At 50.9% G+C, this 24,703-nt stretch overlaps 1 protein-coding gene across 1 annotated transcript; it reads left to right on the plus strand.

Moving 5' to 3' along the window:
* The first annotated feature begins 443 nt into the window (after positions 1 to 443).
* TMEM92 (transmembrane protein 92) lies at positions 444 to 5,292 on the plus strand. The gene is made up of 5 exons (XM_008688053.2): positions 444 to 579; positions 3,224 to 3,249; positions 4,068 to 4,142; positions 4,266 to 4,461; positions 4,703 to 5,292. The coding sequence occupies exons 1-5, from the start codon at positions 511 to 513 to the stop codon at positions 4,808 to 4,810; spliced, it is 474 nt and encodes a 157-aa protein (XP_008686275.1). The 5' UTR covers positions 444 to 510; the 3' UTR covers positions 4,811 to 5,292.
* The last annotated feature ends 19,411 nt before the right edge of the window (positions 5,293 to 24,703 follow it).

Raw genomic sequence — 24,703 nt, forward strand, 5'->3', positions numbered from 1 at the left:
AAAAAAAAAAAAAAAAAAGTGACACCTCCCCCCCCCCATACAACGCCCTCAATCCACTCCTGGGCCTCTGCCTCCCTCTCCCGCAACCTCTGTTCCCCGCAAGCCTAGATGAGAGGCGGCTTGCAGTGGGCGGCTCGCTCTGCCCGCATCCTTTCCCCCAGCGCCCCCCACCCCACTCCCGGCCCCGCGCAGCACTGCCTCCCTCAAGCCTGGGGCCACTTAAGGGTGGAGGAGCGGGGACTGGCAAGGAGTAGCTCTAGAACTGACCCCACATTTTCTTTTTTTTAACCAGTTAATCTCTTCTACCTCATAACTTCCAAGACCCAAACCCGATCTCTTCCCCTCTCCTCCCCTCCCCCTCCCTGCCCCAAGTCCGGCCCTTCGCGCGTGCATAAGCTCCGCCTCCATCCCGAGGCGGGGCCCCATAGGTGGAGAGACGTGGGAGAGGTCGCGGCCCCGCCTCTCCCCTCCTCCCCTTACACACGGAAGCTCCTTGGCCCCCGTGCCAGGATGTCCGACACCTGGGTCCCCGGCCTCGTACCCACTTTGCTGTTCGGCCTCCTGGTCGGCCCCCAACAGGTGAGCGCTGGGGAGGTAAAGCTGTAGAACTTTCAGGGCCCTACCCTTGTGGGTCAGGGGCCTACTTCTGGAGCCCGGTCACCACCTTCCATTGTCAGGATTTCCTCGTGACCGTACTCGATTAGAGACTTCCTTTCTCTCTGCTGGGGAGGTGCAGGTGGGGGCAGCCTAGGGAGGCCCTGATAAGGCCTGGGTTCCTATCGCGGAACCGTATAGGGGGGATCGTGTGGAGGGACCCGGCCCCCGCCCACCACCATCTGACACCTAGTGCCGCTCTGTGAGTGGGGACTTTGACCCTCCCATTAGCCTGGCCTCGACCTTCCCGCTTCTTCCCGGTGCGTCAGAAAGGGGACTGAAGTCTGGTCGTCTGGCCAGCTTATCACCCTAACTCTGTTCTTCCAGTGCTGGGTGACCTTGGGGGAAACTCTGGCGCTCTCTGGGACTGTGTCTCTGCTTATGCCTTAGGGGAGAGAAGGCTCCTTCCACCCCTCCCAGGAGTGGAAGTAGGATTCCAGCCTAGGCAGGATTTGATCTGGCTGCTTGACCCAAGGCTGGGTTGACCTCTGAAATCTGTGATTCTGAGCAGACCCAGGGTTGATGCGTCCCCTCATTGCTCCTGTTCCTCCGTTAAACTCTGAAAATGTTGGGGAGATCATTCTGGCAATCGACATGGGCCTAGAACAGGGATTTTTTTCACTTCTGTTTGACAATGCCAGCGACATCCCGGGCCCCCTCCCCAGAACAGGGCACAGTCACACAACTGTGTTGCCTCGTGGGGCCGTGCCGGTGAAGCCCTGGCGCTCCTCCTCGGCCAGCTGTGGGTGCCAGCACTAAGCCGAGCATCCCCCTGATTTCTCCCAGCAACTTCAGGCGGCAGGTGCTGGTAATCTCCCCACTGCACGTGTCAGCAAGCTGGGGTTCTCCACGACCACGCTGACGCCCAGTAAAACTCAGACTGAGCCACCTTAGACAAGACCAGCCCTAGGTTAAAGTAGGGGAAGAGAATTTGGGAGACCTACCTTCCCAAACAGCAACCCAGCGTTCATTTATTAAACCTGTTTGTTTTCTGTCCATCTTAGTTGGGGGCCTGGAGATGGGGAGAGACCCGGAGAGATGGGGTCTGGAATCTGGGGGAGGGGGAAGAGGGTGCTGCCGAGTGCCTGGACCCCTGGGTCTGTCCCCAACTCTGCAGTTGCCTCTGTGTGCTGTGAAGCTCCCACCCTCTCTGGGCCAGCCTTCAGGGGGTTCATTCCTGCTATAGTCCCCAGGGGCCAAGGCTTGTGGGAGGGAGGCTTCCGGGTGGAGCTGAGCCCAGAAAAGGGGAATCAGCCCACACCTGTTACTGGCTGTCGTTGGTTTTCTTGGCTTTATTGTCGTTAGTAATTGAAAGGTGATTGAGTTATTTTCCAGTGAAGGTATGAAGACGTGGTAGTCGTGGTAGGTGTGCTGAAGTGGCAACTTACTCTTATGCTGTGGTTGTTTGTCCCCTGAGGCTGGGGTGGAGTGACAGATAACCTCCCATTCCCTCCCGTGTCCCACCCCTGCATTCCCCACGGCCCCCCACCCCTCTCCCCGCAGTCTGGGAGCAGCAACCGGGTAATCAGCGAATGCTCTTTCATTCATTCTGCCAATATTGTGATGGTTGGGTGTTTCACCAGTGATGAGACAAAAATGCCTGCCCTCCTGGGGTTCACATTCTTCTGATGAGACAATGAACAAGTCAGAGGGAAGCCTGCAGTGTGCTCGATGTGGGTAGAAGCACTGCAGAAAAGCCAGGTGAGGGGCAAGGAATGCTGTGGGGGTGTAGACGAAGCTTTCAGTAAGATGGGCAGAGAGTGAGAGGCAGGAGCCAGGCTTGCCGATACCCGGGGTAAGAACGTTCCAAGTGCAGCGTGTACACATCATTGCTAGTCGTCCGGGTAACTTCTGGACCAGTACCCTGGATGCCCTACCGAACTGGTGCAGAAGAGGAAGGGAGGGCCCAGGAAAATGGGCCCGGAGAGGAAAGTCTGGGTGGCTTCAAAGAGCAAGGAACACCCCCCCCCCACCAGGCGGAGATCCAGAAGATGAATGGGTGTTTGGCAGACTATGAAGGATGGAGGCAGGAGGAAGAGGGCCTGCCCTTGCACGCAGGTGTAGAACAGCCAGGAGTGTTCTGGGAACTCCCAGTAGGTGCGTGTGCACGAGGGCAAGGGGGAGAGGCTGGTCGCGGGGGAGTCCAGGCACCAGGGAGCCACTGAAGGGGGCCCCCAGCAGGGTTTTGGGTGATCAGATTTGCTGGAGAGGAACTTGTCTGCAGTGTGGACAGTGATTGGGGTAAGCAGGAGGAGAGCTGCTGGAACCCCTGACTGTACTTGAGCCATGGAAAGGAGATAGACTAGAGGGGTGCTCAGAGGCAGGAGCTTACAGACCTGGGGGTGAGGGGTGTGGTGCGGAGAGAAAGAAGAGCTGGGGGCACCCGGAGTCAGCTGGGGCTCCAGGCACAGACCTGGAGCGAGGTGGCGAGCAGGCTCCCGGGAGGGTGCTGATCCATTGGGAGCCCGCTGCAGGCTCAAAGCTACCAGGGCAGCAGGGGGATAGGGATGCCGCCCCACCCCTCGGTTTATGATCCCCCCCCCCAACTTTTGCCTCTTTTCTTCCACAGGCTGCTGCCAGATGTGGACTTTTCTTGTAAGTCTGGGATTTGGGCTATAACTTCCAGTCTGGGGAAGAGACACCCCAAATCCTTCCCTGTCTGCCTTCATGGGGGGCGCAGAAAGTTACCCCATTCGTCATCTTCACGCACTGCCTTTCTAGCGGAGAGGGTTCCCCGCTCCTCCGACTCCCTGCCCTCCTCCTCCAGCCAAGAGGGGAGGAGTTGCAGTCGTGGGCGTGTCTGAAGTCTAATCCCCGCCCCTCTTTCCGCCCTCTGGGTCTCAGGCTGTCTCTCCTCCGAGGGTATCCCCCCCCCCAGGGGGTGGGGCCGCAAACCGTTTGTGCCGTTCTTAATACATAAATGTTAAAAGGCCTGAGCGCAATAAGGAGGGCTGAGGGGGGTGGTCCCTGAGCAGATGAATGTTCCAGGGACACCCTCTCCCTCCCCCCTCTTAGTCCAGGGGCACCAGCGAGGGCTCCAGCGAGTTAGCTCCCACTGCTTCCCTCCCTGTCCATCTCCTTCGAGGGCTCTTGCAGCCACTGCAACACGCCGCCCCTAAACCTGCCCAGTGAAGTCGACAGGACATTCTTTACACCCATTTCATAGATGAGGAGAGTGAGACCCAGAAAGGAGTGGAACTTGGCACAAGCAGTGAGATGAGCCTAGAATCCAGCTCCTGGGTCCCAGCCCCAAGGTCCCAGCCCCAGGTTCGCCCACAGGCTCCAAGGAGGGCCCCTCCTCCCCACCCTGCTGGGGCGTGGCTCGTTCCCCGAGGATATGGGTGAGTTCGGGGGAGGCTGGGGTCTTCCTGCCACCTTGGTACCAACAGCCTCTCTTTGCCACCCGCCCCCAGCACCTGCCCCAAAGGATTCAAATGCTGTGGGGATAGCTGTTGCCAAGAATATGAGCTGTTCTCCGGCCCCCTGAGGTGAGCCCAGGGCCGGCTCCTCGGGCACAGTGTCCGTGGTGGTGGGGGGAGGACTTCCGGTTGGGGGGGTGGCAGGGGCAGCCCAGAGAGACTCAGGCGGATGTCGGTGGTTCCTCACCCCAGGGTCTTCGTCATCACCGTCCTCATCATTCTACCCCTTTTGTGCATCTGCGGCCTGGCTAAGCGGTTCTGTCGCAGCTGCGGAGAACAGGAGCAGGACCCCCCAGTGGATCACCAGGGGCTCCCGGAGCCACCCTCCATTGTCCCCCCAGAGAGGGTCAGGACGCCCACCTTTGAGCCCCCGCCCCCCTACAGCGAGGTGGGTGTCTCTGTCCCACTCCTGGCTCTATTCCTCAGTTGGCCCTCCCTCCCTACGGTGCAGATTTTTAGAGCCATGGGTAACAGTGGGGCCCTCCTTACACCAGGCCTCCGGACCTAGAGGGGGCTCTGCAGCCGCCACGGGGCGCCCCTCCCCCTGGTAAAGACACTCAGCCAGCACGTGGGTGGTGAGGGCTGCTGCCGGGCCCTAGAAGTCTCTGTGTCCCCTCTCTTCCCTGCAGATTATTCTGAAGCCGGTCCTGCCCCCCATGGAGCCGCCCCCTCCCTACAGCTTCAGTCCTGAAGAATTTGCCGAGGTGCGCAGGGGCGTGGACAACCCAGCCTTCTGAGCCCCGGCCACCTGCCAGGACTGCAGCCTCGGCCCCTCCCTGCCAACACCTCCTGGGTTAAGCCAGAGACTCCTGGGACCCCTGTGATGCCCCATCCATCCTGCCGTGTCTCTGGCTCTTCTTGGTTTTAACTTATTGCTTTTCCTGTCCTGGTTCACCTAAGCTGCCTCTCCTCCCGAGAGCTGGTCCCGAGTGTCAGCGTCCCCCTGCCCCCCTCCATCCCATGTCAGAGGCTGCTAAGGAGGAAAATGTCAACCCTTGAGGCACCTAATGGTGGAATGGGCTACTCTGAGGAGTGGAGAGAACCCTGTTTCTGGAGGGCATACACACCTTGCCTGGACAGCCAGCTCTGAGAGATTCTAGAGGGCACTGCTGTGCCGCGGGAGACTGATTGGACTGCGTGGGCTCCGAGGTCTACCTGAATAGGGAGGACCCCATTGAACCCCTCCTCATGTGTACTCACTAAATTTTAGCTGATTGGCACTGAGAGTCTGCCTCCGGCTGTGTGGGGAGGTCGCGTGGGGAGGTCATCGGGGAGTAAGCCCAGGCACTGCTGGGGTGCGCTGGGGGGCAGATCCCTGCACCTAAAATCTCACCATTGATGTGTTGGTGATGAACCTGGGCAGACGGTACCCCTGTGAATCACCCTCTGGGAGAGGATCTTTGCAGATGCTTGGACCCAGCCCCAGGGCTCAGGGTGCTGAAGAGCCTGGACAGGGAGCTGGGATGGCATGAGAGTGATTGTCCTTTTCTTCCCCATCCCATCCTCCCACTGCTCTGCCCAGGGGCTCAGCTCCCGGCCTTTCTCACCGTGGGGGTGGGGAGGGGGCAAAGGAGAGGGGTGTGGGGGAGGCTGGCCATCTGTGGGGCAGAGCCTCCGAAGACCTTGATCTGCCCCGCCCTGGAAGCTCCTGGAGGGAGAGGAAAGGGTAGATTCTCCCTTGCTCCAGCCCAGTGTGGTTCCGGGCACTGCCACCTGAGCTCATCTTTGGGATTAACCCTTAAGAGGAAAGAAGCATTCACCATCGCGTCTTGCGTCTTTGTGGGGCATCAGTCCCCATGGGGCCTACAGCAAAGCGTGGAGGTGGGGGACTAGCATGGGGGATGCAGAGTGAGAAGGGTTCCCCCCATGCTGGTGTCAGGGCCCAGGTAGGGCTGGGCTCCTCCACCGAGACCCTGCCTTTGAGCTGCTCCCTGCAGCCCACACATGCCTCCGGCCTTCCTCCCCAGACTAGTGGGCACAGCCACAACACTGGCCAAAGCTCCTGGAAGGATCAGAGGTAGGACTGGCCCTGCTGTGTGGGCAGGGATGCCTCCGCCGGCACTCTCTTGAGAATACCCAGCCTTAGGGTGTCACGACCCGGGCAGTTGGCAGGGCCGGGGGCAGGGACATGGCACAGCCAGACCAGAAGATGCTAGGAACAGGGGCTGCCTGGCTGGGGCTGGGGACAGAGCTCCAGAGAGAGAAGAGTAGTTAGGGACAATATCATGTCAGTCATGACAAGTTTCCCTGAGTTTCAGGGATTGATCTGGCAGAGCAGAAGGAAGATGCGTCTGCTTTGTGCAAGGGTGGCTAGCCCCAGTTGGAGCAGTCCCAGGGCTGATGCTGCCCCTGTTGGGTAAACACCCACCTGGGCGGGAGGACGTGAAGCGATGGGCTTTGCAGACCCGGAGGAGGAGCTCCCCTTCATCCCAGACGCCACCTCCTTTTCATCAAAGATGGCATGAGACCTTTCAGTCCTCCCCAGTGGCAGTGGAGTGGCCCGAGGGAAAGTCAGTGGTCATCCTGAAACCCAGCATTGCTGGGACCTCGTGGCAGACACGGCCAGTTCTAGGTCTCTCTGCTTATTAGTGGCAGGCGGGGAAATAGCGTGACCTTGGAGGGCAATCTAGCAGCATCCTCTCCCGCCACGAATCGTTACAGAGCTCCTACTATGTGTTGGGTACTATGCGTGGCACTGGGTATCCATTAAAATTGAAAATGCACGTGACCCAGCAGCTCCACTTCTGGGAATGAGCCTTCAGAAAAGCTCGGACAGAGGAACTCAGAAAGATATCCATCGCAGCATTGTAGCTGGGGGGGTAAATCAAAAGACCAGACACGTCGTTGTCGGGAGCCAATTAAATGTGCCACGTCCGTCCATAGCATGAATGCAATGCAGCCTTTAGAAAGGATGAAGGAGGTCAGTAGCACCAGCCTGGCACAACGCTCATCATTCGTTGTCACAGAGAAAAGGCAAGTTGCAGAATAATAGTCTAGGTCTCAATTTGTAAGTATATACTTGATCATGCATATTTATATATTTTTTTTTCTTTGCAAATGTATAGAAAAGATCTATACAAGATGCGAACCAAACCACACCCACTGCCCCACGTCTAAGAGTGGTTGGCACTGTGGGATGGAGGGACAGAGGGAGCCGATGGTAAGGGAGGATTTTTACTATGTATGCTTTGTCGTATTTTTTACAATAAGCAAGCACTGCTTCCTCAAATCAAAAAAAAAAAATTCTTTAATGGAGAGAGAGGCAGCTTTAGAAGTTTATGAAGACTCGCCTTGTGGACTTTGATCGACAGCAGTTCATATATTACCAGCCCTGCTATGAGGGAGAGGCTGGAAGAGCTCCGACATTTGGCACACATATGACATGTGCTGCCAGGGACGAGAGCAGCAGCGGGCAGGGGAAAGCCTGGACACCTGCCAGATGTTTGAGAACATGTGATGCCCACATGTTCGCTGATGCAGCTGTGGGACTGGCAGGCACTCCGTACGTGTCGGGTGTCTGGCTGGTTGGTTGGGTGAATGAGCAATTTCACAGTGACCGAAAACTCATCCTTTGCACTTGGTTTAACAGCTCGAGCCTAGTGAAAGAATATTGAAAGATGGAATCATGGAATGAAGGAAGGAAGGAAGGAAAGGAAGGAAGGAAGGAAGGAAGGAAGGAAGGAAGGAAGGAAGGAACGATTAACTGAGTGGGAGAATGAACGACAGAACAAGTGTGCAGATCTGCCACCAGACGTTTGTAAGGACACGTGTGGCGTGGTTAACAACGAGAAGGCACTCCTTGTGGCTGTGAACTTCTGTCTGCAGGAGACTCTCCCCAGAGGCTGGGGAGTGCAGGGGAAAGCCTTGGGGCAGGGGGCAGGCTGGGGGATGAGGGGGAGGGATGACAACAACAAGAATCTCCCCTCACTCTGGGGCTGAGATTCAGAACTCTGGCTTCTGATCTTGAAGTTTCTGCACCTGGCATCTTGGGTCTCAGTTTCTCTGTGCAGTGAAGAGGTTCACCCCTTCCAGCTCCGGTAGGAGGTAGCTCTCGGACTCCCACGTGGGGAGGGCTAAGGAGGTAAGAGAATTCAGGGATCCCCCTTGACTACAGCAGCCTCACCTCCACCCCCACATTAGCCACGCGCCCCAGTGTGTCATCCCTGGTAACCCTCAAGCGCCCCGCTCCCTGAGCCTCGCCTCCTAGTCTTACAGCTGCACTAGCCCGGCGGCAGCAGCTCTCTGAGCCCATGAGACCTCCAAGCCTTAGCCCCCCAGCAGCGCCATCCGCCACGTCCTCACTGGCCTCCTTACGCAGCCTGGAGTCCTTGATCCAGCCCGATTGTCACTGCCCTGCCTCCAACCCCTCTATCCCCTTCTCCATCCCTCGTACTCACCTGGCAAAACCCCAAACTCTGGTTGGGTCCAGCTTTTGCTCAAGGACCAGCACGCCTGTGCGGTTGGACTCCCTTTAGAATCAAAACCGCAGATCCCAAGCGGGCCCCCAACTCCTCCAACATGCCCTGGAAGCTTCCCAGTCTCATTCTGGAGATGACTGATTTGTACCTTCTACTCTCTTTGACTCTCCCACACGCCCAGCCTCAATTTCAGCTGGTGATGGTGCCACGGACTTCAGAGACAGAAATGAATACAGTCACAGGAGAACCGCCTGATACCCGTCCCCACCTCTGGTGACAACCCCTCTCTGGGCTTCACCCCCTCGTACCCTGTCAGGACCTCGTTCCCGATGCTGCTGCATCAGCTGTTTCTCCCTCATGAGTGGACCTTTGTCATTCTCTTCGGGGCATCAGTACGCCTCATTGCCCATCTTGGAGAAGCCCTGCTTGACACCCTCATTCCCATGCCTGCTGGTCCACGCCCCTCCTCCACCCCATCCTCATCCGGTCTGCTCCAGCCAGGCCTTTGTCCCCATCATTGACCTGCAGTGGCTCCTGTCCCCATCACCACTGACCTACATTCTGCCGAAGTCAGAAGTCAGTTCTCTAACCTCATGTACTCAGTCTGTCGGCGACATTTGGCACACTTGGTCACTTCCTCCTCCTCGAAAAACTTTCTTTTCCAGACTTCCCTGATGCCACCCTCCCTGGGTTCCCTCCTCCTCACCCACAGCTCCCTCTCAGGCTCCTTCGCTTTCCCCTCCTCCTCCACCATCTCGGAATGATGGTTGCCCTGAGGGACCTGAGTTGACTGTCACTCCCTTCTTATCTTCACCCATTCCCACAGTGGCTCCCATCCAGTCTGGGCCTTCAGAGACCATCTACTGCTCGGCGGATCTCAAATCCTTACCTCTGGCCAAGGCTTCTCCCTCGAACTGCAGTCTTCTGTCTTTAACTTCTGCTCAACTGCCTAACACCTCCACTCGGACACCGAAGGAGCACACCACAGCCATGACTAGGCTCTAAATTCCTGCCGCCCCCCCACCCCGGCCAAGTCCTTCCCAAGTTGTCCCACCCTGAATAGAGGGCAGCCAGCCAGCTGCTCGGGCCAAAACCAGTGATTGTGACTTCCCTCTGTCTCTTACCCTCTCCGCCTGCCTTGAAATTAGACCCATAGGACTTGTCACCATTTCACAGTTCCAGCCCTAGACCAAGACACGGTCAAGTCTAGCCTAGGCCATCCCAGTGACATTCTAACCGGCCTCCTGCCTCCGCTGCTCTTGCGTCCCTCTCGCCCGTGCTGTTCATGCGACACACTGAAGTCAGGGAGATCTTTCTAAAGCCCAAATAGGACAAGTCATTCCCCTGCTTGAAAGCCTCTGCTGGTTGCCCATTGTGCTCAGAATAAACTCCAACCCCCTGACTGTGGCCTGCAGGACGTACCAAGTGTGGTCCCTCCCATCCCCTCCAAAATTACCTCTTACTTCTCCCCTCCCTCCTCACTGCATTCCAGCCATAGCGGCCCTCTCTCTGAGCCTTGACTGTCCCAAATCAGCCTAGTTCAGGGCCTTTGATGGCCTTTCTCCTTGGAATTGTTCCTCTCCCCTGAACTTCTCCCATAGTCTTCACATGGCAGCCACCTTTCATCACCCTCATTCCAGTTCAGCTGTCACCTCCTCCAAGAAGCCTTCCCTGACCATCCCACTCCATTACATTCACGGCACCCCTCTCTCTTCCTTACCATGCTTCCCAGTACTGAAGGGCCTCGTATTTATCTGTGTGCTTCCATGTTTACGATCTGTTTCCCCACTCGGAACCCAGCCTCCTCCGGGACGGCGTTTTGCCATGTTCCCTGTCCCATCCAATAGTGCCCATGTGGTAGATGTCACTCTTTGTTGACTGACTCACACTTTGGCCACCGTGTTCATGGCCACCTCGAAAGCAAAGCTCAGAAGTTCCTGCAAGAGAAATACCCAGGTTAAGGAGCTCCTGGAGGTAGTTTATCTCCCCATAAAACCTGTTTTCCTTCTCATAATCCCTGTGGAACTTCGGGATCCTATCATCTTACGGAAATTTGAGAGAAATGTTGATGTAGTCCAACCTCATCTTATTAGAGATTCGATGAACAAAGTCCGGGAAAGAGACGTGACTCATCCAAGATCACACAGCTGGCAGGACCAAACGTTGGGTTTAAAACTCAGTCTCCTCGGAGTACCTGGGTGTCCGACTCTTGATTTCGGCTCAGGTCCTGATCTCAGGGTCATGAGATGGAGCCCTGAGTCAGGCTCCGCACTCAGCGGGGCGTCTGCCCGAGCTTCCCTTTCTCCCTGTGCCCCTCCCTTCCCACTGTGCACCTACATGCACATGCCTTCCCTCTTTCTCTCTAATAAATAAATCTTAAAAAAATTAAACTCAGTGTCCTCAAGGTGATAGAGATGGAGAATGAATCGGTGGGTGCCAATGGTCAGGGGTGACGTGGGGCAGGCAGCGGAACGGAGTGGGTGTAACCATCAAGGAGTGGCAGGAAGGACGTCCTTGCCCTGGCGGAATGGCTCTGTACCTTGTTCGCAGTGGTGGTTACAACAGATCCACGTGGGTGATAAAATGACACACGCACACATTGTCCCAGTGTCAGTTTCCTGATTTTGAGAATGTGGGTAAAATGTACCCACTGGGAAGAACTGGGCAAAGGGAACTCGGGACCTCTTCCTACTATCTTTGTCACTTCCTATGAATCTGCAATGATTTCAAAATAAAAAGATTATTAAAAAAATAAATTTCCTGGCTCCACATTAAATTTTTTTTTTTTTTTTACGTTGTTAAAGATCATTAGGTCAAATTCAGGTTCGGTGTTTGTGCCCAGGCTCCAATACAAAGCCATGTTTATTGCTTTTGTTAATTTGCAGTTCATTTGAACTAGTAATTTGCGTGTAGGGGGATGTAATCCGCAGACTCCACTGCAGTGGTGAATGCAAAATTGAATTGATCTTCTCCCTCCTTCGTACCTGACCATGACTTTCTTGTAGCCAAATGTGTTTCCTGCTCACACAGAGACACAGAGACAAGAGGAAGAAGACCTCAACTTCAGAGACGTTTCCTGGGCATCTAGGCGCACCTCCATGGGGCATGAGATATATATATTATATATGGTATATACACACAGTTACCAATTTCTATAGTTTGTGGACTTCCAAACTAAAACATCATATAAATAAGTCTTATTCTTCCGTCTCTTATCCCCTACCCAGCTTGCTTGTGCCATTCGGTTGCTTTTGTTGTGGTTTTGTTTGTTTTTCCAATTTCCTGTCCAGTTTTTTTTTATTGCGGTAAAAGATACAGAACGCGAAATTTACCATGACCCTTTTTAAGCGTTCAGTTCAGTGGGACCAACGGCATTCGTGCTTGCAGCCATCGCCACCTCCATGCGGGGGTTCCATCCAAATGCATAGCTCCTTTCATCTGTAAAACTGTACCCATTAGATAGTAACTCTCCATTCTCTCGCTCTTTCCCCCCAGTCCCTAGCAACCACCATCCTGCTTTCTGACCCTATGACTTTGACCCCTCATATATGACTGAGTGCCTCATCTAAGTGGAATCATACAGTATTTGTCTTTTGGGTCTGGCTTATTTCACTCAGTAGAACATCGTCAGGGTTCATCCATGTGGTCGTGTGTGTCAGAATTTCCTTCCTTTTTAAGGTTGAACAATATTCCATTGTGTGTATTTGCGTATCCGTTCATGTGCTGATGGAACTTGGGTTGCTTCCACATTGTGGCTATTGTGAATAGTGCTGCTGTGAACTTTTGCTGTACAAATAGCTCTTCAAGACCTCGCTTTCCATTCTTTTGAGTATAGACCCACAGGTGGAATTCCTGGGTCATATGGTAATTCTATGTTCAGGTTTTTTTTTTTTTTTTTAAGATTTTTTTATGTATTTAAGAGAGAGAAAGTATGAGCAGTAGGGGCAAAAGGGAATTTCAAGCAGGCGCCACACTGAGCACGGATTCCCGATGCGGGGCTCGATCCCACGACCCTGAGATGATGACCTGAGTGGAAACCAAGAGTCAGGTGCTCAATGGACTGTGCCCCCCCCAAGTGCCCCTCTATGTTCAGTTTGTTGAAGAATTGCTGTACTGTATTCCAGCATGGCTCTACCATTTTACATTCCCACCAAGAGTGCACAAAGATTTTAATTTCTCCATTCATTTTCCAGGTTTTTTGTTTGTTTGTTTGTTTTTTAAAGACAGGTGGCCACATGCAGCATTTCATCTAGATGTGTCTGGAGCCTGGGAGGCTTGACTCTCCGACATTCTCCTACACATGGATCCTGAGAGCTCGCTTGGAGGATCTGGCCCAGAAACGCAGCTACCCGTATACCCTTGGCTGGAAGAACAGCCCTCCTCTATCGGGAAGGGCGTCCTCTTCCATGCAGCGAGCAGCTTCGGTGAGAGCGGGGAGTGTGGGGAGGGGACACCCGCCTAGCCAGCCAGACCAGCCTGATCAACCCTAGCAATCAATGGGGTGACAGATGTCCCAGCCAAATTGCCCTCATATCCTGTTTTGTGTGGTTTTGATAGTAGCCATCCTAATGGGTGGGAGGTGGTATCTCATTGGCTTTCCATTTCTTTAATGATCAGTGATGTTGAACACCTTTCCGTGTGCGTTTTTGGCCATTTGTAAATCCTCTTTGGAGAGAGATCTACTTAAGCCCTCTGTCCATTTTATTTATTTATTTAGAGAGTGCGGACAAGCAGGAGTTGGGCGGAGAGGGAGGGAGAGACTCTTAAGCAGGCTCCACACCCAGCACAGAGCCCTACCTGGAGCTTAATCTCACTACCTTGAGATCATGACCTGAGCAGAAATCAAGAGCGGGATGCTTAGCCACCGGAGCCCCCCAAGCGCCCCAGCCCTCTGTCCATTTTAAAATCAGGATGTCTGCATTCTTGTTTTTGAGTCTTAGGCGTTCTGTATATATTCTGGGTAATACTTCTTTATTAGATGTATGATTTGCAAATATTGTTTCAAATGCAGTCGGTTGCCTTGTTACTCTTGATATTGTCTTTTTCTTCCCTCCTTTTTAAAAAAGATTGTATTTCTTTATTTGACAGAGAGAGAAAGAGCACAAGCAGGGGGAGTGGCAGGCAGAGGGAGAGGGAGAAGCAGGCTCCCTGCTTAGCAAAGAGCTCGACGCCGGACTCGATCCCAGGACCCTGGGGTCATGACCTGAGCCGAAGGCAGCCGCTTCACTGATTGAGCCCCCCAGGTGCCCTGATATTATCTTTTGATTCACAAGAAATGTTAATTGTCATGAAGTCCACTTTGTCTATTTTTTTCTCTTGTTTGTACCGTTGGAGTCCTATCCAAGAAATCATTGCCAAAGCCAATGTCATGAAGCTTTTGCCTTATGCTTTCTTCTAAGAGTTTTACAGTTTTAGGTCTTACATTTAGGTCTTTCATCCATTTTGAGTTAATTTTTGCATATGATGTTAAGCGTGGCTCCAGCTTCATTCATTTATGTGTGGAGACCCAGTTTTCTCCGCACCATTTGTTGAAAGACTCTCCTTTCCCCCATTGAACGGTCTTGACAGCCTCATCGAAAATCATTTGCCCCTGTGTGCGAGCGTTTGTTTCTGGGCTCTCTGTTCCGTTCCATTGGTCTAGATGTCCGTCTCTATGCCAGTACCGCACAGCTTTGACGCCTGCAGCTTCATGGAAGGTTTGGAAACGAGGAAATGAGTCCTCCTGTTCTTGGTTTTCAAGACTGTTTTGGCTGTTTTGAGTCCCTCAAAATTCCATGTGTATTTTAGGGTGAGTTTTTCTATTTCTGAAAAAAAAAAAAAAAAACCAACCCATCATTGGGATATTTTAATTTATTTTAGAGAGAGTGAGCATGGGGGGGGGAGGGCAGAAGGAGAGGGAGAGAGAGAGAGTCCCAAGCAGACTCCATCCTAAGTGCTGAGCCCAACACGGGGCTCCCGCCCACAACCCTGAGATCAAGACCTGAGCTGACACCAAGAATCCGACACTTAACCTTGACTGTACCACCCAGGCATCCCAACATCTTTGGGATTTTTACAGGCATCGTGTTGGGTCTGAAGATTGAAGAGTATAGACATTTGTCTTACAATTCATGAACATGAGATGTGTTTCCGTTTATTGATATCTTCTATAAATTCTCTCAGAAATGTTTAGTAGTTTTCATTGTAAGAGTATTTCACCTCCTTGGTTAAATTAATTCCTAAGTATTTTATTCTTTTTGATACTGTTACAAATGTTTGTTTTGTAATGTTCTTTTCAGATTGTTCATTGCGAGTGTATAGAAATGTAACCGGTTTTTGTGTGTTGACTTTGTATCCTGCTACTTTGCTGAATTCATTTCTTAGTTATAATCATTGGTGTAAAATCTCTAGGGTTTTCTACATATAAGATCCTGTCATCTGTGAACAGAGAGAATTTCACTTCTTTTCCAGCTTGGGTGCCTTCTGCTTCTTTTTCTTCCCTAATTTCTCTGGCTAGACCTTCTAGTACTATGATGAGTAGAAATGGCAAAGGCGGGGCGCCTGGGTGGCACGGCGGTTAAGCGTCTGCCTTCGGCTCAGGGCGTGATCCCGGCGTTACGGGATCGAGCCCCACGTCAGGCTCCTCCACTGGGAGCCTGCTTCTTCCTCTCCCACTCCCCCTGCTTGTGTTCCCTCTCTCGCTGGCTCTCTCTATCTCTGTTAAATAAATAAATAAAATCTTAAAAAAAAAAAAAAAAGAAATGGCAAAGGCAGACATTCTTGACTTCTTTCTGATCTTAAAGGAAAAGCCCTCAGTCTTTCACGATTGAATATGACATTCCCTGTGGGTTCTTTTTTTCTCAAACCCAACCAGTTTCATAAAACTATTTGACAATAAAAGGAACAAAAGCATCACACTTAATTTCAGGATGCAGCTATAAATTTAAACTCAATTCTGTTTGTGACATCGCCACCCATGCTTCAGTATAAAGCAAGCCCCAATGTAATAGCGGGGGTTTTGCACTCTTAATCCCCTTCTCCTATTTTACCCAGCCCCCCACCCATCTCCCCTCTGGCAACTACCAGTTTGCTCTTTATGTTTAAGAGTCTGGGTTTTTTGTTTGTCTCTTTTGTTCTTTGTTTATTTGTTTTCTTTCTTCAATTCATATGAGTGAAATCATATGGCATTTGTCTTTCTCTGGCTGATTTATTTTGCTTAGCATGATACCCTCTAGATCCATCCACGTTGTTGCAAATGGCAAGATTTCATTCTTTTTTATGGTTGAGTAATATTCCATCGGATGTCTATACCACATCTTCTTTATCCATTCATCTACCAACGGACACTTGGGTTGCTTCCATAATTTGGCTGTTGTAAATAATGCTGCAATAAACAGGCCTGCATGTATCCTTGTGAATAGTGTTTTTGTATTCTTTGAGTAAATACCCAGCAGTGGAATTATTGGATCCTATGATAATTCTGTTTTTAATTTTTTAAAGAGCCTCCATGCTGTTGTCCACAGTGGCTGTACCAGTTTACATCCCCACCAACAGTGCATGAGGGCCCTTTTTCTCCACATCCTTGCCAACACTTGTTGTTTCTTGTGTATTTTTTTTTTTTTATTTTAGCCATTTTGACAGGTGTGAGGTGATATCTCTTTGTGGTTTTGATTTGCATTTCCCCGATGATCAGTGATGCTGAGCATCTTTTCATGTGTCTGTTGCCATCTGGATGTCTTCTTTGGAGAAATGTCTGTTCATGTCTTCTGCCCACTTTTTAATTGGATTTTTGGTATTGAGATCATAAGTTCTTGATACATTTTGGATACTAATCCTTTATTGGCTGTGTCATTTGCAAATATCTTCTCCCACTCAGTAGGTTCTCTTTGGTTTTGTTGATTGTTTCCTTTGCTGTGCAGAAGCTTTTAATTTTGATGTCATCCCAAGAGTTTACTTTTTTGTATCCCTTACCTTAAGAGACATATCTAGAAAAATATTGTTTCAGCTGATGTCAGAGAAATCACTGCCTATGCTCTTTTCTAGGATATTTGTGATTTCAGGTCTCACATTTAGGTCCTTAATCCATTTGGAGTTTATTTTTATGTCTGGTGTAAGAAGTAGTCCAGATCCTTCTGCCTGTGGCTGTCCAGTTTTCCCAGCACCATTGGTTGAAGAGATTCTCCTTTTCCCATTGCATAGTCTTGCCTCCTTTGTCGAAGATCAACTGACCATAGAATCGTCAGTTTCTTTCTGGGCTTTCTATCCTGTTCCACTGATCTGTGTGTCTGCATTTTTTCCTATGTGTCTATTTTTATGGCAGTACCATAGTGTTTTGATTACTACAGCTTTGTTGTGTATCTTGAAGTCTGAGATTATGATGCCTCCAGTTTTGCTCTTCTTTTTCAAGATTGCTTTGGCTATTTGGAGTCTTTTGTGATTCACACAAATTTTAGGATTATTTGTTCTAGTTGTGTGAATTCTGTGGGTTTTTATTTTTATTTTTTTTAAAGATTTTATTTATTTATTTGACACAGAGAGAGACAGCCAGTGAGAGAGGGAACACAAGCAGGGGGGGTGGGAGAGGAAGAAGCAGGCTCCCAGCAGAGCAGGGAGTCCGATGCCGCAAGATCCCAGGCCCCTGGGATCACGCCCTGAGCCAAAGGCAGACGCTTAACAACTGAGGCACCCCGGCGCCCCTCTGTGGGTTTTTAATAGATAGCTTTTATCATATTGAGGTCATTTCCTTCCTAGTTTGTTGTATTTATCACGAAAAACTGTTGAATTTTGTCAAAGTCTTTTTCTGCATCAACAGATGATCGCGTGTGCTTTTTCCCTTCATCCTGTTCATGTGGTGTGTTACATGACTCGATCTTCATATGTTGAAGCATGCTTGCATTTCAGGAATAAATCCCACTCGGTCATGGTATAAAATCTTCTTAATATGCTGCTCAATTAAGTTTGCTAGTATTTCATTGAGGATTTTTGCATCAATGTCCATAAGGGATGCTGGTCTGTAGTTATCTTATAGTGTCTCTGTCTGGCTTTGGTATCAGGGTAATGCTGGCTTCGTAGAATGACTTAGGAAGTGTTCCCTCCTCATCATTGTTTTTGGAAAATTTTGAGATGAATCGGTATTAGGTCTCCTGTAAGTATTGGGTAGAATTCACCAGTGAAGCCATCAGGTCCAGAGTTTGTTTGTTTTGTTTTGCGTTTTTGCCTGAAGATTTTTGATTACTGATTCAAACTCCTTGCTCGTCATAGATCTATTCACATTTTCTACTTCTTTATGATTTCATCTTGGTAGGTTTTGTGTTACTAGAAGGGGCCCTCCTCTTTGTGCCTCTGAGATCAGATGCAGCGATCGGCAGTCAGAGCACAGATCCCTGGTATTTGGAGGACAGGGTCCTTTTTGCCTGTCCGGGTTCCCACAAGCTGTGTGCAAGGCGCTCTGGGAAGACATGCACAGCTGGCTGCCACCTGGATGGGACGGGGGATGGGCAGCTACTACTGTGCTAAGAACTGAAATTGACTGAAATTAACTGCAATTTACTGCCCAAGCCTTCCCCTGGAACTTGCAAGCCTTTAATGGACTCCGGAGTTCCAAAAGAGTTACATCAGACAGTGGTTGCCAGTGCAATTGTTGTCTAGGCGAGGAGATAGATTCCTGAGTTGCTTTCTGCTCCAGGATCTTCTCAGAATCCTTTCAAAGGGATTACATTTTAATTGTATCCGTTTGAGAAAATCTATTGTGTTAGCTGAGATTTGACCAATAATTTATGCAAAACTTGCTTTAGTTTCCTGCCAACATTTTCTCAGAACAAAGGTGGTTAAGAACTTTGATCAGAGACTCGAGAAGACACTTTTTGCTGTTTTGACACAGCAACATCAGAACTTCCATTAACAGTCAAACTCCAGGGACACCTGGGTGGCTCAGTCGTTAAGTGTCTGCCTCCGGCTCAGGTCATGATCCCAGGGTCCTGGAATGATTCCCGCATCGGGCTCCTTGCTCAGCGGGGAGCCTGCTTCTCCCTCTGCCTCTGCCGCTCCCCCTGCCTGTGCTCTTGCTCTCTCACTCTTGCTCCCTCTCTGGCAAATAAATAAAATCTTTTAAAAATTTTTTAAAAAATTAAACTCCAAACTTATTATACTGCACATTTTCCCATCTGTCCTGTCCCTTAGATTCTCTTGGATCTGTCTCCACTTGCACCCCTTCCGCATTCACATCCTCACCCTGGGACTAGGGAGCAGCCGTTTTTCACTAGGTGGCTGGCTCTACCTCTCTGGCCACAGCTGACCGGTGCAGGGTGGGCGCCGCTCCAGTCTGGGCCCATGAGAATTTCGGATTTGGAACTCCGTGCCGTCTGTCTAATTTCCGGGTTGCCCAGGTACCGCAGCTGTCAGACGGAGGTCCGGCGGCCCTGGGGCCGTGCTGGCCACTACACGAGGAAACCTGGTGAGCGGGAAAGAAAGAAGTCAACATTTAAAAGAAAGTGGAGGGACATCTGGGTGTCTCAGTCGGTCTGCCTTCGGCTCGGGGCATGATCTCAGGGTCCTGGGATTGAGCCCCACTTCGAGCTCCCTGCTCAGCAGGGGAGCCTGCTTCTCCCTCTTCCTCTCTCCCCATGCTCATGCTTTCTCTCTCAAATAAATAAATACATAAAATATTTTTTAAAAAAAGCAAAACAAAAACAATGACAACGACAAAGAAAGTGGAGATAGGAGACAGAGAGAAAGTCCTGATGACCATTAAATGCCTGGCTCTATTTGTTCCTGAGGTCCAGCTGCCTTCCCATAGCCTGGCCACTCCCCTCTTCTTTGGCAACCAATAGCTAATGATCCCCCACTTTGCTCAAGCTAGTGTGAGTTGGTTTATTGTGGTTTGCAACCCCAAGAGCCCAGAGTAACCTACTGGACCCCCTCCCTCACTTTACAGATGAAAAAACAGATTCTGAGAAAGGCTCTACCTTCCCGGAGGCTGTGAGGTAAGTGAGTAGCTGGGCTAGAATTAAATCTTGGGTTTGCAGACAGCAGTCCGGTGTGTTTCTGCCCGGCTGCTGTGACTGCAGTGCCATGTGACATTTCTAAAGCCTGTAGGAGATTTCCAAAGCCCTCAGTGGGAGGGAAATGCCTCCGTACCTCCTCCTACCTGCAAAACAAAGGGAAAGGGATAAAAATAGGAGACCACCAAAACATAACTAGAGACCTAGGACCTGGAGGGTGAGCACAGGAAACTGAGGATGGGAAGAACAAAGTCAGCCTCCGTAGAGGTAGAAACTAAAAGGGTACCACACTATTTATGGCTGAGCTCTCAGGGATCAAACGAGATCTTTATCTCTTTGCAAAACTCCCCCCCAGGATTCAGGTTAAACTGAGCCAATGAATATCCTCTTAACCAAGGCTAATGGAGATGTGAGACCCACTCAAGGGTCGGCAGCCCATGGGGCCCCAAGCCTTCCAGACTCCTGAGGTCGCCCTTAAAAAATAAGATGGCTTCCGGGGGGGTGTGTCCAGATGCCTGTGTCTCCCTAGTGGCAGCACCTCGCCAGCCCTGTGAGGTTCTGTAGTTGGCGCTCTCCTCCTGTTCCCTCACCCCACCCTCGACAGGCTCCCACCTGCTTCCCACCTCCCAAGCCCCACTGACAAAGTCGTGTAACAAGGGCGATGGGCTCTGGCGGGTCACGTGATAGATATGCGGGCACAGAGTGGTCACTGCTACATAGATGACCTAAGGACCCTAATTGGAAACGTGTAGCGAGATGGTGTGTGTAGACAAGCAAGAACTTGTCTCCAGAACCACCTGTTAGTTACATCCCAGCGAACTTGCTGGAAGCAGCTTTTCCAGCCCCATGAGGCAATTGTGCCAGGGCGGGGGGTGGGGGGGGTGCTCAGGAGGTTTCAGGAAGAAGTGGCTGGAAGGACAAGTTGTTCGGTGACCCCACTTAAAGCTACCTAGGACAAGGCCGATCTTTACCCAGGATGGGCAGAATCCCTTGGCCAATGCTCTGGTAATGCGGGGTGCCCCGAGAAGACACAGTCCCTGACATCTCCCAGCCCACTGGCCCCTGGTGCCCTCTGACCCTGCCACAGTCACGTGCCACTCCGGTGGGCTCCTGGGGCCGAGGGCAAGTTCTGGGCAGCCCCAAACCCCACCCGCTGTAAAACCTTCCCGAAAGGTTACATTTCATGATGTGCGTTAATCACCCGTGAGCTTGAGACTCCAGCCCTCCCAGCTCGGGGCGCCTCACGTGCGGTTTCCCCGCGCCCCACCTGCAGCTGGATCTCTCTTCCTCTCCCTGTGTTCCCCAAAGACCCCCAAACTGCAGGCTGCAGCCCACTCTGAAGAGCATTTTAACTCTTTTTATCTAAGACTTTCCATGACTCTGAGGTCTTGCTTTCCATGAACAGAAATGTGCGTCAAGGTGCTTTTCCTAATCCAGGGAGTAATTGTCTCTGTTAAAGTGATTATGCTTGATTCTGGACCAGCAGATATAATTCACAAACCCTAGCAAAAGTTTTCATATAGCAAAACAAATGTCCTCCCATCTCCAAAACAGTAACCCGATCCACGTGTGTGGTTACTTCACTTCCCATACTCAAAAGTGGGACATATATTCTTTTTTAAAAAATTTATTTAAATTAAATTAATTAACATATAGTGTATTATTAGTTTCAGAGGTAGAGGTCAGGGATTCATCAGTTGCATATAACACCCAGGGCTCATTACATCACGTGCCCCCCCTTAATACCCAACACCCAGTGACCCCATCCCCCAACTCCATCCCCTCCAGCAACCCTCAGTTTGTTTCCTATGATCAAGAGTCTCTTATGGGGGACCCCTGGGTGATTCAGCCAGTTAAGCGGCTGCCTTGGGCTCAGGTCATGATCCCAGAGTCCTGAGATTGAGCCCCGTGTCGGGCTCCCTGCTCAGCGGGGAGCCTGCTTCTCCCTCTGCCTGCCTTTCCCTCTGCTTGAGCTCTCTCTCTCTGTCAAAGAAATAAAATATTAAAAAATATGTATTTAAAAAAAAGTCTCATACGGTTCTGATTTTGTCGTTTTATTTTTCCCTCTCTTCCCCTATGCGCCTCTGTTTGTTTCTTAAATTCCACATATCAGTGAGATCATATAATTGTCTTTCTCTGATTGACTTACTTCGCTTAGCATAATGCCCTCCGGTTCCATCTACGTCATTGCAAATGGCAAGATGTCCTTTTGTTGATGGCTGGGTAGTATTCCGTTGTATGTAACCACATCTTCTTTATCCTTTCATCTGTGGGACGTATATTCTGATAATGGCACACAATCTGCACCAGCAGAACTACCCTAGAAAATCCAGGATGTACTGTCATATTTATTTTTCCATGGGTCACACCGTGCTCACACCGGAAGTGGGACTGGATCAATTGCACGACTCTCCTTTAACCTGGGAAACATTGGGACTCCCCAGGGCAGCTTCTCAGTCCCGGACACAGGAGAAAGCCTTGGGGAGGCTCTGGAATCCTCAGAATAAGCTGTGAGAACCAGATGGGTTCAATGTCAAGAGCGTTTGGCAGTCCCTCAGAACTCCTCAGTGACCGTGATCTGTCCTAGCCAGGTTCCCCGGAGCACCTGGACACAACCTGCCAGGCTGACCACCCTCCTCCTGGGGCTTCCTGTCTGTAGTTCCTATTTGATGTCACTTCACCGGGCCCTCTGTACTAGACCCGCAAGGCTCATGGAGGAGTCCAGCTTGGTCTCCATGGGGGGACCCTTTCCTATCCTGGCCACAAGGAGGAGGACGCCCGCCACTGGCTCTAGTCTCCTGCGGTGATCAGTGTGACAGTTCGACAGCTCGTGAGCAGATGGCAAAATGCCTGACTGGTGATGAGGACCTTCTGTTTCTTCCTCCTTCCAGACCCAGCCAAAATCAAGCCTTGCCAGTCTGTCGTTCTTCTTCACTGTGATTTAAACCTTTTACCTCCTTGATGGGGAAGAGGCTTAAAGCTGAATTCCTAGAGCCAGGATAGACTCTTTTAAGCTGCCTGCGGTTCCGGAGGGTGGCTGGAAGGCAGGTTTGAACAATGAGGTCCACGGACCCCCAGTAGAGTCCTGGATAGAATTCAGGGAATCTGCAAACTGAAATGGGAAAGTGCTTATGCCTTCATTTTCACAAACTTCTACGTGCAGTTTGGCACGAAGGTAGGCAACAAGCCACGGCGATGTGAGCACAGTGGGACCTGTGGATTTGTCCCACAGAAACCACAGATGTTGTGTCTCACCTTACAGGCATTGCCAGTGCCTCGAAATATCATTTATACTCAGAACTACTTCAGGATTAAGTTAGTTATGAGACCCACCACTAGATCTCTTTATTTAGTATTTTTATAAAGAAGCACATGCATTATTTTATGATAATTTTCCCAAATATTTTGGTTATTGCTTCTTAATACTATTTGTTTCTTTGTTCCAATGTCTTTTATGTTATACATTCAAAGTGCATTTAGGCATTTTTCTGACAAGGGGTCCATAGACTTCCACAGATTGCCAAAAATGCCCAGGGCAAAAATAAAATTAAATTAAAATTAAAAAATAAAAATAAAATCTCTGAACTCTGGGAAGAGGGTCCAGGCATAAGATATTTTGGGGTTCGGCGGGGAGTGAAATTCTATTTATTTAAGAGACAGTGGAAGCTGTTTGTTTGGGAACCGCATCTGTTTCTGCGAGGTAATGAAGACGGGCCCGCTCTCGGAGGTTTCGGGCGGTAGCACTCCTACGGGCCTGCGACGAGCCTCTCTCTCCATGTGTCTGCCACCTGCCCCGTCTGATCTGTCCCATGTTCCTCAGTGAACTCGGCCTGGGCCATCACCTTCCCCTCCCATGTCTTTTATATCCTGTCACTTGATTTACATGTGTCTACACATGCATCGCATGGTCCCTCTGTCATGTTTTTGTCCAATGTCTGCCGGGGTGGGTGACACATCCCGCACGTGTCGGCCACATGTGCTCATATGAATTTCACATGTGAGTCACTTGTCCACTGGGCAGAATTTCCCTGATAGGTCTAGTGTGTGTCTGACATGTAACTATCAGGGTAGCTCATTCATTCATTCATTCATTCTGGAGTTCCTACTCAATGTGGCAGTCACTGTTTCAGGCTCAGTGGATACAACAGGGAACAAAACACCAAAAAGCCTGCCTTCCTGAAGACAAGACAATAAACGGCAGAGTAATCACTAAAGATTCGATTGCAAATTATTATTATTTGATATAATCCTAACAACAACAGCGTAAGCATATAAATAAGTAAGTAGGCGTCATACGTAAATAAATGACATAGTCTGTGACCAGGTGATGAGTCCTGGGAACGTGTAGGGCAAGGACAGGGGGACCAGGGTTGTGGGGCCGAGGGGGTACAGCTGTAAATCAAAAGGTCCGGGCAGGCTCCCTGAAGACTCCGTAGAGCCAAGACTTGAAAGAGGCGAAGACAGGAGCTTTGCTGTTATCAGGGAAACATGTCCCCAGCAGAGGAACAGCAGGTGCGAGAGCCCAGGGGTAGGAGTGTGTCTGATAAGTTGGAGAAACGTCCAGGAGGCCTGTGTGGCCAGAGTGGGAGGAACCATCGGAAAACAATAGGACTGAACCAGTTTCTCTCAGTCTCCAGGAATTCCAAGTTGGCTTGTTATCCTTGGCCCTTGACGCCATGTGCCACACGCCCATCTGTGACACAGAGTCCGGGCCTTGCGCAACCGTTGTGCAAACCACCGCTCATTGTGAGGCTGGGTCATTTGACACACTCCGATGAGTGTAATCTCCAGGGATAAAGACGAAAACCAAAAAACCTTTCTGTAATGGTGGGTATGGCTGCTGGGCCAGAAAATGAAAATCATGTCCCTAGAGGGAGACGGAGGGAGGTAGGGGAGAGGTCACGGCGCTGCCGCTTAAGCTGGGGGCCGTGGTCACCATGCTGGCCTCGCAGGATCTGTTCCCACCTCTGTAAATCGAGCTAAGAATCCCTTGGATCGCGAGGCTAGAAAGCAAAACCGAGCCTCCGGGTCCCAGCCTGACTGTGGCTCAGGCTGGCTCGCCTTGCGTGCGGTCACCCCCTCCACTCCTGGCCCCGAAGGCCCCGTGCTTCTCCTTTGACACTCAGAACTCACTTGAGGACTCGAGGGTCAGCTCAGGTGCGCAAGGTAAGATCTCGGCCTGGCTTCTGCTCTATTTTGAATCCCGAATTCTCCCCCTTAACATAATGCTTCA

The sequence above is a fragment of the Ursus maritimus genome, unplaced genomic scaffold, assembly GCF_017311325.1.
Source record: "Ursus maritimus isolate PB19 unplaced genomic scaffold, ASM1731132v1 scaffold_24, whole genome shotgun sequence".
NCBI classification, from domain to species: domain Eukaryota; kingdom Metazoa; phylum Chordata; class Mammalia; order Carnivora; family Ursidae; genus Ursus; species Ursus maritimus.

Excerpts from the sequence above, each read along its gene's own strand:
- TMEM92 (XM_008688053.2), top strand. The coding sequence starts at position 511 with ATGTCCGACACCTGGGTCCCCGGCCTCGTACCCACTTTGCTGTTCGGC. Across the intron at positions 580-3,223 it reads TCCTGGTCGGCCCCCAACAG|GCTGCTGCCAGATGTGGACT; the intron begins GTGAGCGCTGGG and ends TTTCTTCCACAG. Across the intron at positions 3,250-4,067 it reads GCCAGATGTGGACTTTTCTT|CACCTGCCCCAAAGGATTCA; the intron begins GTAAGTCTGGGA and ends ACCCGCCCCCAG.